The 13467-nt window shown below is 35.8% G+C and overlaps 1 protein-coding gene across 1 annotated transcript in view; it reads right to left on the bottom strand.

Annotated features, from left to right (window-relative positions):
• KCNH5 (potassium voltage-gated channel subfamily H member 5) overlaps positions 1-13467 on the bottom strand; it is a 244307-nt gene that overhangs the window by 197073 nt on the left and 33767 nt on the right. Inside the window, exons 4-5 of the mRNA XM_054567028.1 lie at positions 10482-10610; positions 3258-3373 (exon numbers count right to left, since the gene is read on the bottom strand). Of these exons, the coding sequence (XP_054423003.1) occupies positions 3258-3373; positions 10482-10610 (245 nt within the window). The remainder of the gene's footprint in view (positions 1-3257; positions 3374-10481; positions 10611-13467) is intronic.

Below are 13467 nucleotides of genomic sequence, written 5' to 3'. Positions count from 1 at the left end.
ATTCTTCATGCAGTACCTTTCATATGTAAAGTCATCCTAAAATGCTACAAGAGGAGAAGAAGGAGGAACAGGAAGAGGAAAAGGAAAATGGCAACAACAAAAAAAATGGGACACATGCTTAAGCTTTGCTCTTTTTCACGTTCATAACACTACTTTAATCTTGGCTCCCTTACTGGGGCTGTGTTTCTTTGTTGTTTGTTTTAAATAAATCAGTGAGTAACAACTCTTAACTTTCATTTTTACTTTCGTAAGCAATAAGCCTTATGTGGGGTAGGGGAATGAAATAATGTTTTGTGATGTATTTTCATACCAATACAGACATTCTTCCTCTCTGAATAGCAAGAGTATTGACTCATACAGAGTCAGGACCATGGACAGCAGTGTATGTGTGCCTCTACCCAGTATAGAAAGTGAGAAGCTGAAGCCAATCAGCAGGATGTCAGTGCACATGGAAAACTGGTGAATGGCCTACACAGAGACCATGATCTTTGAAACTAGGGAATCAGCGCCAAATTTAGGGCTCCAAGTGGAGTTGAGATAAAATTTATATGTCTTGGAAAAAGTAACGAGCCTGAAATTCAACAGCAAATCCAAATACCTGGGTTGAGCAAATTATATGACCCTAAGAACAATTGGAAAGACGATATCTTTGTGCTACTATGGTGCTTGTTCTGGGTCAAGCTAGATCTTTGGAGATCTAAGAGCACACACTGATTAAATGTATTGAAAACCTTGTTATTTCTGCATGTTTTCTGAAATCTAGCCTAAGACCTGATAGAAAGTAGTTTTGTATATGAATAACGTTTGTGAAGTAGGGGTGACTGATAAAGAAACTAACAATATTCAAACAATCAAAGCCAAAAAAAACAGATGAGAAGTAACAGGGATAAAATATCCTCAAAAATAAAAGTAAAAATGATGAGCTGTCCAGGGAAAACTTTCTACTTGATGTAGAGGGAAAAAACCATTCGGCTGTTAAGGTATAAAATTTTCCCCTTTATGATCCCTTTCCTCTTGTTCTTGTCCAATTGTGTTTTTTTTAAAAAAAAAGGAAATGAAAGCTCTGAATAGGGTGTAGTTAAGACCCAGAAGGAATAATGACTATAAAAGTCAGCAGTCACACAAAAACAAGCTCCTAAACTTCAGCTTGATTTACAGAAAGAAACAGACAACTCAAGACAGAAAAGGAAGTTGCTTCAAAACCAAATGGTACTTAATAACAAGCATTATTGAAAAAGAAAGGTGTATCTAATTATCTGCTTTAAATCTTGTGCCTCCTGCATATCATCTTTCTAAAATATTATGATTATCATTATGTTAATATTTAGTTATGTTAATGTCTTATTTGGGCTTTCAAAAACATGTCTGTTCATCAAAGTATTACTCTCTCCCTAAGCTAACAGGTCTATTTAGAGCAGAAAGCCATACAAGTCTCTCTGTTAGCTATAGTCTGGGAAAAAAGTGCAGAACCCTTCAAATTCAGGGAACATAATTCTTCTCTCCAAACCCAACTAATATCTTCAGCTAGTTAAGAAAGTTACTCAAGAGCTCTTCAACTCAGTTGTCTCATAATATTTTGTGAATGCCCACTAATTGTTCAGCACAGTTTTGGAACCTTGATTAGCTTGTTGGCACCTTTCATATCAGTAAGACAAATGATGATTACAGAAGACATATGAACAACAAAGCTCTGGGCTGCCTCGGAGCTCTGTCCTCATTCCTGTTCTCTCTGGTTTCAATACACTGACTCTGGGTAACATTGTCTAGCCCTTGGCTTTAACAGCCATATCCATGAAGACACCACCAACATCTGCAACTTAAACCCAAATATCCCTCTGGGGCCTGACCCATAAATATCCATTCCAATTTCCTGTCATGCACTTCAAACTTACTATATCCAAAACTGAACTCATTATCATTGCCTCTAAACTTTCTCTTCCACTTCTTATATTTGCCATTCTATTAACCAAGAGCACTCACTATTTACCTAGTTTTCCACACTAAAAACAAAGAGTTTTCCAGAGTTGTTCTAATCTATCAACAAATGTGTTGACTCTGATCTTGCTGGGTGTGCAGTCTGCCCACTTCTACTTCTGGTTCCCTTGATTAATGCTATGGTCATCTTACCAGAATGCTTACTAGAAATTCTTAATTGGTTTCCCTACCTACCTATTCAGCACTAAGCCACTATGTCAGGCAGGGGTTCTTAACCATTTTTGTGCCATGGATCTCTTTTTGTAATCTGATGAAATCTAGAGCCCTCTTCCTAGAATAAAGTTTTTAAATTAGTACAATAAAAACATGGCACTACAAAGGAAACCATTAGAACTAATATCCTTTTAAGAGGTTTTTCTGAAGCACAAATGTGATCATGTCACTTTCCCTACACATGGGACACCAACCACCACTGTTTCACTATACACCACTTTAACTTTTCCTTTCCCACCTGACTTCACCCACACTGAAGCCATACTCAAAGCCATCATACTATGTCATCTCTGAGCCTTTGCATATGCTGGCCTCCATGGTAGAAATAACCTTCTTTACCTGCCTCTTATATTTTTCCTCCAAGAACCCTTCAAATTCAGGGAACATAATTCTTCTCTCCAAACCCAACTAATATCTTCAGCTAGTTAAGAAAGTTACTCAAGAGCTCTTCAACTCACCTTTCTCCAGCAGAGCAAACTCATGCATTTAGTTTCATTTTTCTCTCAGTTGTCTCATAATATTTTTTGAATGGCCACTAATGCCCAAGATTCACTCACCTTACACACGTAGCTCTCCCCAAGTCTGCTCCTGCATGTGCTCCCACTGCACCCTGTCATAATATTCATCCCATCCTATTATTAGATTCCTCTCCTAGATTCTTAGCTCCTTGATGATAGAGTCCATTGTTTATTTAATATATACAACCTTTGCAGAGTATCAAGTACAGAGCAAACACTCAACATGTGTGCACTGCATACATAAATGGGTGAATGCATGAACTCCTATCTCATTTGCTCAAAGGACACTTCACACTCTACAGGCATCACCTGGGATGTCATGAACAACTTTCCAACATCAAAAGCAAGAGAGAATAAAAAGAAATATCTGAAATTTCTTTAATTCTACAAGAAAAAAATAAATTATCATTTAAGTATTTGTAAAATAATAGCCAACAACATCTATATTGAATCATTGGCATGGGGGGTGGGAGTGGGGAGGGAATGTACCACCACCATTACTACAGAAAGCAGAGTTTGTCTCACACTTACTTCAGCTAATCTTGAATGTTTGTGGACCACCTCTGTTTTATTCATTGGCGTAAGCTGTTGCAAAACACTTCGGCTATTTGTCAAAGCCCGTGTCAATCGAGCAAATTTTGTCCAACCTTAAAAATAAGAAAAGAAAGTCTCAGTTTTTCACACATAATCACCATTCCTGATAATATTCAAATGTCCTCAGAAATAGCATAACATCCAGGACTAATGACAATTATTAAAAGTATTTTAGTTCTATATAGACATCATATACTGGTATATCAAGTATGGCTATAAAATAGTAAGTAATTTTTATGTATGACCTTTGGGCTTTGCTCACATCTATTATACAGTTCAAATGGTCAAAGCAGCTAGTTATCCAAAAAATTCTGTGCTCCCCCTTGCATCGTACAGGATTGGTTTTGCTTCACTTGGCAAAAGTGATAAGGATGTCTTCAAATGATAGTAGCTACATGCTGACAAAACATATACTAAAATATTTCCTTGTGAACACTTCTTCTTACATTACCTGATTATTATAGTTGTATTCAATATTTGTAGAAACTTCCAAGTTAATCCTATACTTACTGAAGTGTCATATTTCTAAGACAGGTGATGTTGCACCCCTTAGTACATCTGAGTATTGGATTAAAAGACAACCTTATTTTCATCCCTTGTGTATAATAATGTTAACCCAGAAAAATCAATATAAGAATATATTGATGGAATAAGTTCAATGACACACCGAAGAATACAAATCATTAAATGGCATGTGTTCTCCATTTCCTAGGTTTAGGGCTTTCTTGTAGTTCTCAGTCTTAAACAATCAGCATTTTTCTTGAGAGCACTATACCAGCCCCCTCTCCTCACTTTCAACATATTACCTCACCAAATAAGTTACTGAAGAAACAAAAGCCATAAGAAACATGAAAGCCTTCAAGTTTCCCTCTGTCCCCTCAACCTCTACACCCACCCACACAGCACTGACTCTTACTAACACCTTCATCATCTAAGAGAATTAGAGGGACATGTAAGTGGTTTCTAGACTTTTCACTGTCACTAACGGTGCCACAGTGAATTTCTTTAGGCCTAATTCTCTGTGCTCTTGGATACATCTAGAACTACCTATGTTATTAAATTAATTAATTTGATCTGTCACCAACCCCCACTGTACAAACTTTGAAAAAGTTGAGCAACCACACCATCTAGGTCAGAGGGGAAAAAACACATCAGCAGTTCTGACTTCTCCCAGTGATACACTTACTGAGCTCACTGTTACAGAGACCTAACTGTGTGACTGATTAGTCAGCACACTTTGCTGACATTACTTAGATGTGGTCGATACAGGGTAATGTGAACAGACAGATGAATATAAAGAACCTAATACTTGTTCAGTAAGTTGTTCATGGTATTATGAGAATATTTGTTCTCCTAAAAGCTCAGGATGCCAACTCCTTCTTAATAAAACATTAGTTTAGCTCTATTGGGTTGCAATTAACCTCTTTGTCATGGACTGCTTAATCTTAAAAATAAAAGGAAGTCACAGAGGCAGTTAAATCAATCTACTAGACTGCAACACAAGATTCTAATCCATAAGAAAAAAAGCCTATGTAAACAATTATACTCTTGGCCAAAGAGACTACATGGTATAATTACTCATATTTCATCTGTTGTTTCCTCTCTAAAGAAAATCATTGGCTTCCCACAAGGGGAAGGTTGCTATTTTTGCCACTATTTTCATCCTACAGAAATTTTTTTTGTCTCAATTACTGGCACGAAGATGCCATAACTATGTGGCACAGGATATTTCACACTCTGAGTGTTTTGGCAGTTTCGGGATCTGTTTGAAAATACTACACAGTATAAATGGGTAGAGATTTGGGCCATCTCTTTTAGAACACATATGGCTAATCAACAGAATGGATTTCTTGGCTGTAATTTTTCCCCTTTGTACTATTATAAATGATGTATGGGGTACCACTGACTGTCTGAGCAATGGTTCCAAGACCTCAATATCAGGAACCAAAGATAACAAAAACACTTTGCCCCCTTTCATTATTATTAGTAAATTCTGTTGGTTCAGAACAGTACAGTTCTCTCAGAACTAGAGTATTCTCAACTTGTGCTCTATTCTTTATATTTTTTAAGTAAAAAAAGGAGAGCAGGGGGAAAAGGAGACTACCAGTAAGGTGACAATTTTGTAGGAAAAATGGAGAACACCATTAAACCCAAACAGTAAATTTCCACTGAAAAGGATGAGGCGCACCATACAATAGAGATAACACGGGATTGGGAATCAGTCCAACTTTGCCTTCAACAGTAAAATGGAGATAATAACAGTAATTTTCAGAATTACAGAAATGAGTGATAAAGACCATAAAGTTCCTGAAACACATTAACTACTTCAAAACTGGTTTCCTTCCCCTCCAATGGTTTTTGCTAACATCCATCACAGTATAAATCAAATATATTGTTGACATCATTCAGTTCCATTCACTTTAAAGACAAAAACCAATCTAGGATGAAGTTTTAGTGATCATAAAATTCATTTTGAGGAAGAGCTGCCCTCAGTTGACTGCTATCACTTTATAGTTACTATCCCAGGTATAATTTTGAAGTAAAATTCAGGACCAACCAGCTTACTCAAGTCTTTCAACCATCTGAGTTTCTTGATAAAAACACCAACAGAAGTAGGAGATTGGTATCAATTCTAACCAATTTGTCAAATCCTCAAAAGACTTGGGCTCTTGCTCCAATCACTGGCCCCTTTTCACATTAAGAAGGTAAAATGTCCTTGTTCTAAGATTAAAAGTTACATTCTGGCTTGCCAGTGTATGGATTCACTTGTCTATTCTGCATCTCCAAACACTTTTTCCAATGTCCTGGGCAGAACTTTAATTTTCTAAGTATTTCTTCAAAATTTTGCAAACAACGTCAACCTACTCTCTTGCAAGCATCCTCAACTCCCTGATGCTTTGATCCTTCTCCCTGATTGTCTAGTTTCCTGATTCTTCTCATCTTACCCACCTGACCAAATTCCAACTCTGGTTAAATCCAAATCTTCACCTACTTCTACATTTGTACACCTTTGACTAAACATGGGTGGAGTAAAACACAATCATGTTCACAGATACTAGTAAAATCATAACCACTGGCCTTAAGTAGACCTTGTGCTGCTCAACACACCTGATGGATTTCCCTTGTCCACTCTCTTCTTCACATTTATAGATTATCATTCATATCTACACCTCTCTCCTCACACCTTCAACTCTTCCTCAAGTCCTCCCCAATCTTTACTCAGTTGATAATCATGTTTCATATATTACTGAGAAAATACAAATAATTCAGAAGAAAACTTTTACTTTATACATATTTGTTTGTCTGTTCCCCCATTAGGATGTAAGGGAAGGAACTCTATTTCCAGGACATAGAATAGTGCCTGCACACAAGTGCTTGACTTGTACTTTTGGTTTTAAAAAATGGATAAAAATAGGTAAACAAGGAAAATAAAATATTCCTAGAAGAGTCATGAAAAAGCTACTGCTAAGTAACTCTGGTTAAGTAACCCAAGGCTGAATGAAAAGTAAATCTTGTCTCCAAATTCAAGTCTCTAGCCCCAATCTATTTTAATATTATGGTCTTATCTCAAAATCTCATCTGTTGTTTCCCAAAAGCTCCATGGTCCCCTTTACTCAACTTAAAAGGTTAAAAGATACTTTGGTTTGGTTTGTTTTTGTTTTGCCTAGGTTTCAAAACATGCTTTCATATACTGCTTTATAGCAATACTAAGATTACTTAATGGCATAAATATTTTACCTCTATTGAATTCTTCATATTAAATTTACAGCTTTCATGAATAATAGAAAGTAGCTCATATACACCATTCATAGTTACTTTGTGCAATTCTTTCTTCATTAACCTGTTGTGTATTTGAAAGGTATGGAGGAGTCTCAAAATAAAAGGCTATTCAAAATAATCTCTTCCTCTACAAATTCTGGCACCGAAAAGAGATAGTTTATTTCTTTCCGCAATAAGGTCTGATTTCCTATAGATTCTAATTTACATGTCTATTAAACACATAGTTCAAAATCAAGTGGTCTGAGTTGTCCGGATTGTATTCAAATGTCATTTTTTTTTTTTTGTAAAAATGGACTATGCATTTACAAGACTGTGCCTGGCAAAGAACTCTGTAATTCTGATGTGCGGATGGAGAGATGGAAGTAAAGGCAGAAAAATGGAGAGGCATTAATTTGAAAAATAAATGTCAACACTTAATATTAACACACTTTCTCCAACATCATTGTAAAATGCTGCCAAATTTCTTTTTCCATAAAGAGGCTACAAAGTTACTGACACCATCATTAATGTTCAGTAGATCAAAATTGAGAAAGTACTGTACTCATTTTGGCCAACATCAGCTGTGTCATGACATCACTTAGTGTAAATTAGAGAAAACAATAGATATCATCAGCTGTTAGCTATGGGTTTTTCATATGTGTTCCTTAACAAGCTGATGAAGTTACCCTCTATTCCTACTTTACTAAGAGTTTTTATCATGAACTGGTAGTGTTGAGTTTCATCAAATGCTTTCTACTATGCAAACAGATAGGACCATATTATGTTTATTCTGTAGCCTGTTGATATAGTGAATTACAATGATTGATTTTTAATTGAACCAGCTTTGCATATGTGGAATAAATCCCACTTGGTCATTGTGCGTAATTCTTTTAATACATTCTATTTCGTTGAGGACGTTTGCATCTATGATCATGAGAAATATTGGCATGTAATTTTCCTATCTTGTGATGTATTTTTCTGAGTTTGGTATGAGGGTAGTACTGGCCTCATAGAATGAGAAGACTTCTCTTTACTTCTGTTTTCTGGGAGAGACTGAATTTGACAACATAAACATATGCACCTGGTATTTTCTTCTTTTGTAAGTTTATTAATTATTAATTCAATTTATTTAATAGCTGTAGGACAATTTAGGTTATTTCCCCTAGTGTGAGTTCTGGCAGTTTGTCTCTTCAAGGAATTGGTCTATTTTAACTAAGTTACCAATTAAGTGGCTGTAGAGTTGTTCAAAATATTTCTTTATAATGCTTTCATTTCTATGGGATATGTTGTTATGGCCCTTCTTTAATTTCTGATACTAGTAATTTGTGTCTTCTCCATTTTTCTTGGCTAGTCTGGCTTTGTTAACTTTAATAATCTCTTCAAAGAATCACCTTTGAGTTGCAGTGATTTTCTCTGTTGTTTTTGGTTTTTTTTTACTATTGTTTTCTGTTTCATTGATTTCTGCTCTAATTTTACTTACTGTCTTCAGCTTGCTCTGGCTTAAAATGCTCTTCTTTAGCTTACTTTCCTAAGGTGGAAGCTTAGGTTATCAATTTTATGTCTTTCTTTTTTCTAATATATGCATTTAATGCTATATATTTCCCTCTAAGTGTTGCTTGTGCTGCATCCCACATATTTGATAAGTTGTATTTTTATTTTCATTTATTTCAAAATATTTTTCTAATTTACCTTAACATTTCTTCTTTGATCCATGGGCTATTTAGAAATGTATTAATTTCCAAACATTTGGGGATTTTCCAGCTATCTTTCTATTACTGATTTCTAGTTTAATTCCATTGTTGTCTAAGAGCATATTTGTTAAGATTTTTATTCTTTTAAATTTGTCAAGGTGTGTTTTATGGCCAGAATGTGATCTATCTAGTAAATGTTCCACTTAAGCTTGAGAAGACATGTATTCTGCTGCTACCGGATGGACTACTTTGAATTTTTAAACAAACAAATGAGCATTAATTAGAAGACTATTAAATTACAAATAGTATTTGAATTTATCCTAAATTTCCTAGACATTGGGTCTATGAGTAAAGGCAGAGAAACAGGTAGGACAGGTTCAAAAGTGAATGCTTTATTCATTCTTCCAGGAAATGACTAAATACACACATTTTCAAAAACATTCGCAAGTGAATTGATCTATGTCATACTTTAAATGGTTTTCACACCATAAAATTTTCCTTGCAACTTGATGCTAAAGAGAAACAAAGCAGGTAGGTAATATATATTTAATTTCATTTGCAGAAAATAAGTATAATATAATTTTTCTATAATTGTAATTACAATTGGAAAGATTAAAGCTTTTATGCCAGCTTTTAAAAAAGAGGTAAGAAAAGGCAATGTATGCCAAATATAAAAAGGAAGACATTTAATTTTTAGTCGCCTAAGAGACTGTTAAAAATAATATTTCATAAAAACTTCTAATGGTATTTGAAATTCTTCATTTATATGACAGCAATTTCTAATTTAAATATAATTAAAGAGAGTAAAACGAGATCAAAGGAGAGTAAAAGCACATGCCACTGACCACTGTATTCTATAGCAGTCTCTCTGAGTATTATAGTCAGTAAGACTCCAGTTAGAATGTTCTCACTTTCCAGATACTCTTTTGATGACAAAATTGTTTTTTACATAATCTAGCAACATCTACTCAGGAAAATCTACAACAACCAAATAAATAAAAGGTGAAGAATAACCTGAAAAAGTCAACTCATCATCCAGGGATTTATGAAACTCTTCCCTATCTCTACAGTGATTGTGAAAAACACCTTTTCCTGAGAAGAAAAAAATTATCATGTGGGTTTCTAATTTGTACTGAGAAACTCTGAGCACCATTATTTAATATCCCTGGTAGACACATGGCTTATTTTCAAAGCTCCAGTATTCTGATGTCCTAAACTTAAATCAATTTAACAAAATTCAATCAACTAATCAACTATGTTCCAACAAGACTTCACCTAAGCCATCCCACAAGTTATACTTTCGGTTTCTAAAAGTATATGCTAGAAATATATACTTTCTTTTTTTCTTCTTTTTTTTCATTTTTAAATTGTATTGTATGTCTTTTTTTAATACTTTCACTAATTTCTCACCATGTTAGAAGTTGTTAAAACTTCCATTGCATTGATTTTAAATTAGTAATGTTCTACGAAATCTCTTCCATGTCTTTTCTCAATTACTCTTATTATAATTTAAGTAACTATCATTTTAACTTATTCATTCAAAAAATATAATTGAATAAAACTGATTTGAACAAAGACTAATATGAATGTAAAACAAAATAAAGGTCATATAGTACAATTTTGTTTTCACGTTCAACCAATGGATTGTATTATAATAATAATATTTAAATGACATCCTAATTCTTAAGTATAGTAATTCCTTTGAAATTACCTTTTGTTGAATCATCCTCTATTGGCTGTTTGAACAACGTAATATCCTTGAATGTGCATAGGAACAAGACCACCTTTTCATGTTCATTTCTTATTGGTGCAATTTGCATATAAAACCAAACGGGGGTTCCTGGAAGAGAAAGCAAAGACAATAGAGTATGACAAAGCCCCAGCAATGGCTTGGTCTGCTGGCTTCTCTCTTTTCTTCAGCTGCCAACTTCTATGCCAGGAACTAGCAACAAAACAACAGCATTTTAATTGCTAAAAAGAATCCAAAAAATTTTAATTTTGTATCAACTACCAGTTGCTCAATAAATAATAAGCATCTTTTCCAACCCAAAATAGCAAAATTTGCAAGTCAAGTACAATGCAGGAGCACAAAGTCAGCCTTGCTGCTGAGGTAACGCCAGCATCACCTTTAGGCCTGGCTCCTGTCACAACAGCTGCTCTCCCTGACTTCCTGTTGAGAGCCTCACCCAATGTGACCACTCCTACAGGCTTCTCCTTGTCACCATGAGAAGTGTTTCCAATGGGCTTCAACAACAATGCCTGAGGCTCTGGTAGGTATTCTTCCAGAAGGAACATCTGAAATGCTCAGACAGACCTATAAGATACCTCTACCGTTTTGACTGCATCCCCACACCAGAGACACTTGAAGCCTGGTGGACACAGAGCTCTACCTGAAGCCTTTATACAATGTTAAAGAAAAATAATGTCCCTGGCCCTTGAGAATCTCAGGTGTCTTTATGAGCCACTGCTTCCGACCTTTCCCCTCAAAGCAGGAGGCTAGACTCTGTCACCAATTTCCTCAAACAATTGCTCCTGCAGACTTCAGAGGATAGTTTCAAAGTATTCAAGGCTTAGGTTCTGAACAAATCAGGAACTGGCACTATGTCAAATAAATATTTGAAGGCAAGAGACATGCCTTCAAAGGAGTAATTATCCATTAAATGATAAAACACTGAAGGAATATTCCATCTGAATCTAAAAGACATATTTTTCATCATATTCATTCTAAGCCACTGTGCAGCAAAGCCTCTCCAAATATTCTACCTTAAAGACATAAAGGCCTTTATAAGGATGGAATTTGAGGAGTGAACTTTATGGCTATAAATAGTCTCTAAGTGAGACTTGATAGCCTGTTAGTGGCTACCAATGAAAACCCAATGAGAAGCACCTCCATACCTGTGGCCAAAAAAAGTCACGTAATAATATCACCACATAAGGGAATTTGTCATTTAGACAAGATGAGGTAACTTAACTACCAGATTCAAGAAGTCAGAGAATTAAAGAGAAGAGATTTCTATGGGAATGTTCATGGGGATATTTTGTTTGTTTTTTCCTTTTTTTCTTTTTAAGATTTTACTTCTTTATTTTTAGAGAAAGGGCAAGAGAAAGAGAAACATCCATCAGTTGACCCTTGCATGCTCCCAGCTGGAGACCTGGCCTGCAACCAAGGCCTGTGTGCCCTGACCTGGAATCAAACCAGTAACCTTTTGGTTTGTGGGAAGATACCCAACCCACTGAGCCACACCATTAAGGGCAGAAATATTCAGTTTTGACAGCTAGGTTCTTTGCAACCCCAGGAGTCCTAGGGAAGGATATGGTCCTTTCCAAAGTGATCACAGGGTGACACAGGGACTTCGGAAACAATCATACCATCTTCCAGAGAGCCTTTTTCTTTGTTTTCTGATTCTTATTTTACACAGTGTGTCCAGGAACTGTGAGTGATGAGCACAGTTTTACAAATCACCAGACCCAGATGCCAGAGATCCATGACCTATAGCTATTCCAGCATAGTGAGTTTGAGGCCACAGCATCATAACAGAGGGAAAAGGGCATTAAACCTAAGTTGTTTTCCAAGGTCTGTCTATTAGAAATCTGAGCAGAAAGAGATGACGTTACAGCTCATATCTTTCTGTGAAAACAGCAACATTTCAAATTGTGGCATAGACTCAGAACTGTTTTTTCAAATTGCTTTCAGATATCACGGTGAACTTTTCTTCAAGTTGAAGTACAGGGCCACACTTCCCCAAGCAGGCTGTGTACTTGCTGAGTGGCTGGTGAAATAACCATATCCTGAATCTGGGCTTCAGGAGGACGAGCTATCTGGGAGGGTTAAGCAGGGAGGCTTGTAGCTGCAGGAAATTCAAGGCAGTGCCCTGCCATTATTTGGAGCGGACCCAGTCAGCACAGTTCTGCCCTTTGTGTAGACACAAAGAGCCATTTTCAATCATCATCTCAGAGCCACTGTTTCTTTGCCAACAGCAGAAACAGCCCCCTGCTAATCAGAGCAATAGGCCTGAAGAATAGAGGTTGCAAACTGAAATGTCAGTCGTGACACATGTTAAATAGGGTACCTCAATCTCCCCGCTTCCAAAATGGTGTTTAACCTAATTACTTAATGAAAGTATTGGGAGGAGGTGGCATGCAGGCATTTCCAAAACAGTTTTCTACAGACTTGCGAATTTTTCTATTAACATTTTAAGTCACAAGAATACACTCTTTTCAGTTGATGTTGAAAAGCCTTCAGCTTACTATTTACAAGATTCTTTTAAAGCTGCTGTTAAGTATAGTAGGACTCGATTATAATTCATAGGTAATATCTTTCCTTCATATTAAAGGGGAAAAAACTCAATGCAGATACTACACAGAAAGGAGAGAGGAGTTTTAATCTTTGGTACTATGGGCTCTGTCTTTTACTAGCTCTAAGAAGACATCTAAATATATATACATACTTATCTGAAAAGAACCAGACAAGCCTGTACAAAGGCCAGATAATTATTTCAAGCCATTAAAATAAAGCAGACAATCTAAATCTTCTCAAAAAGAGATGTAAAATTTAAGTTATTGCTAACATGATTTAAAGGATATAAGAAAATAGAATTTCCACCGAGGTATTTTTGACAAACTCAGAAACTATGAACTGGCTTTTGATGCTTTAAAATGAGGCAAAGATTTGTTTATTCTGCTTAAATGCCAGAGTG

Source organism: Pteronotus mesoamericanus, unplaced genomic scaffold, assembly GCF_021234165.1.
Source record: "Pteronotus mesoamericanus isolate MK-2021 breed Mesoamerican mustached bat unplaced genomic scaffold, CSHL_Meso_final contig_182, whole genome shotgun sequence".
NCBI classification, from domain to species: domain Eukaryota; kingdom Metazoa; phylum Chordata; class Mammalia; order Chiroptera; family Mormoopidae; genus Pteronotus; species Pteronotus mesoamericanus.
This window is presented reverse-complemented; position numbering and strand designations above follow the sequence as displayed.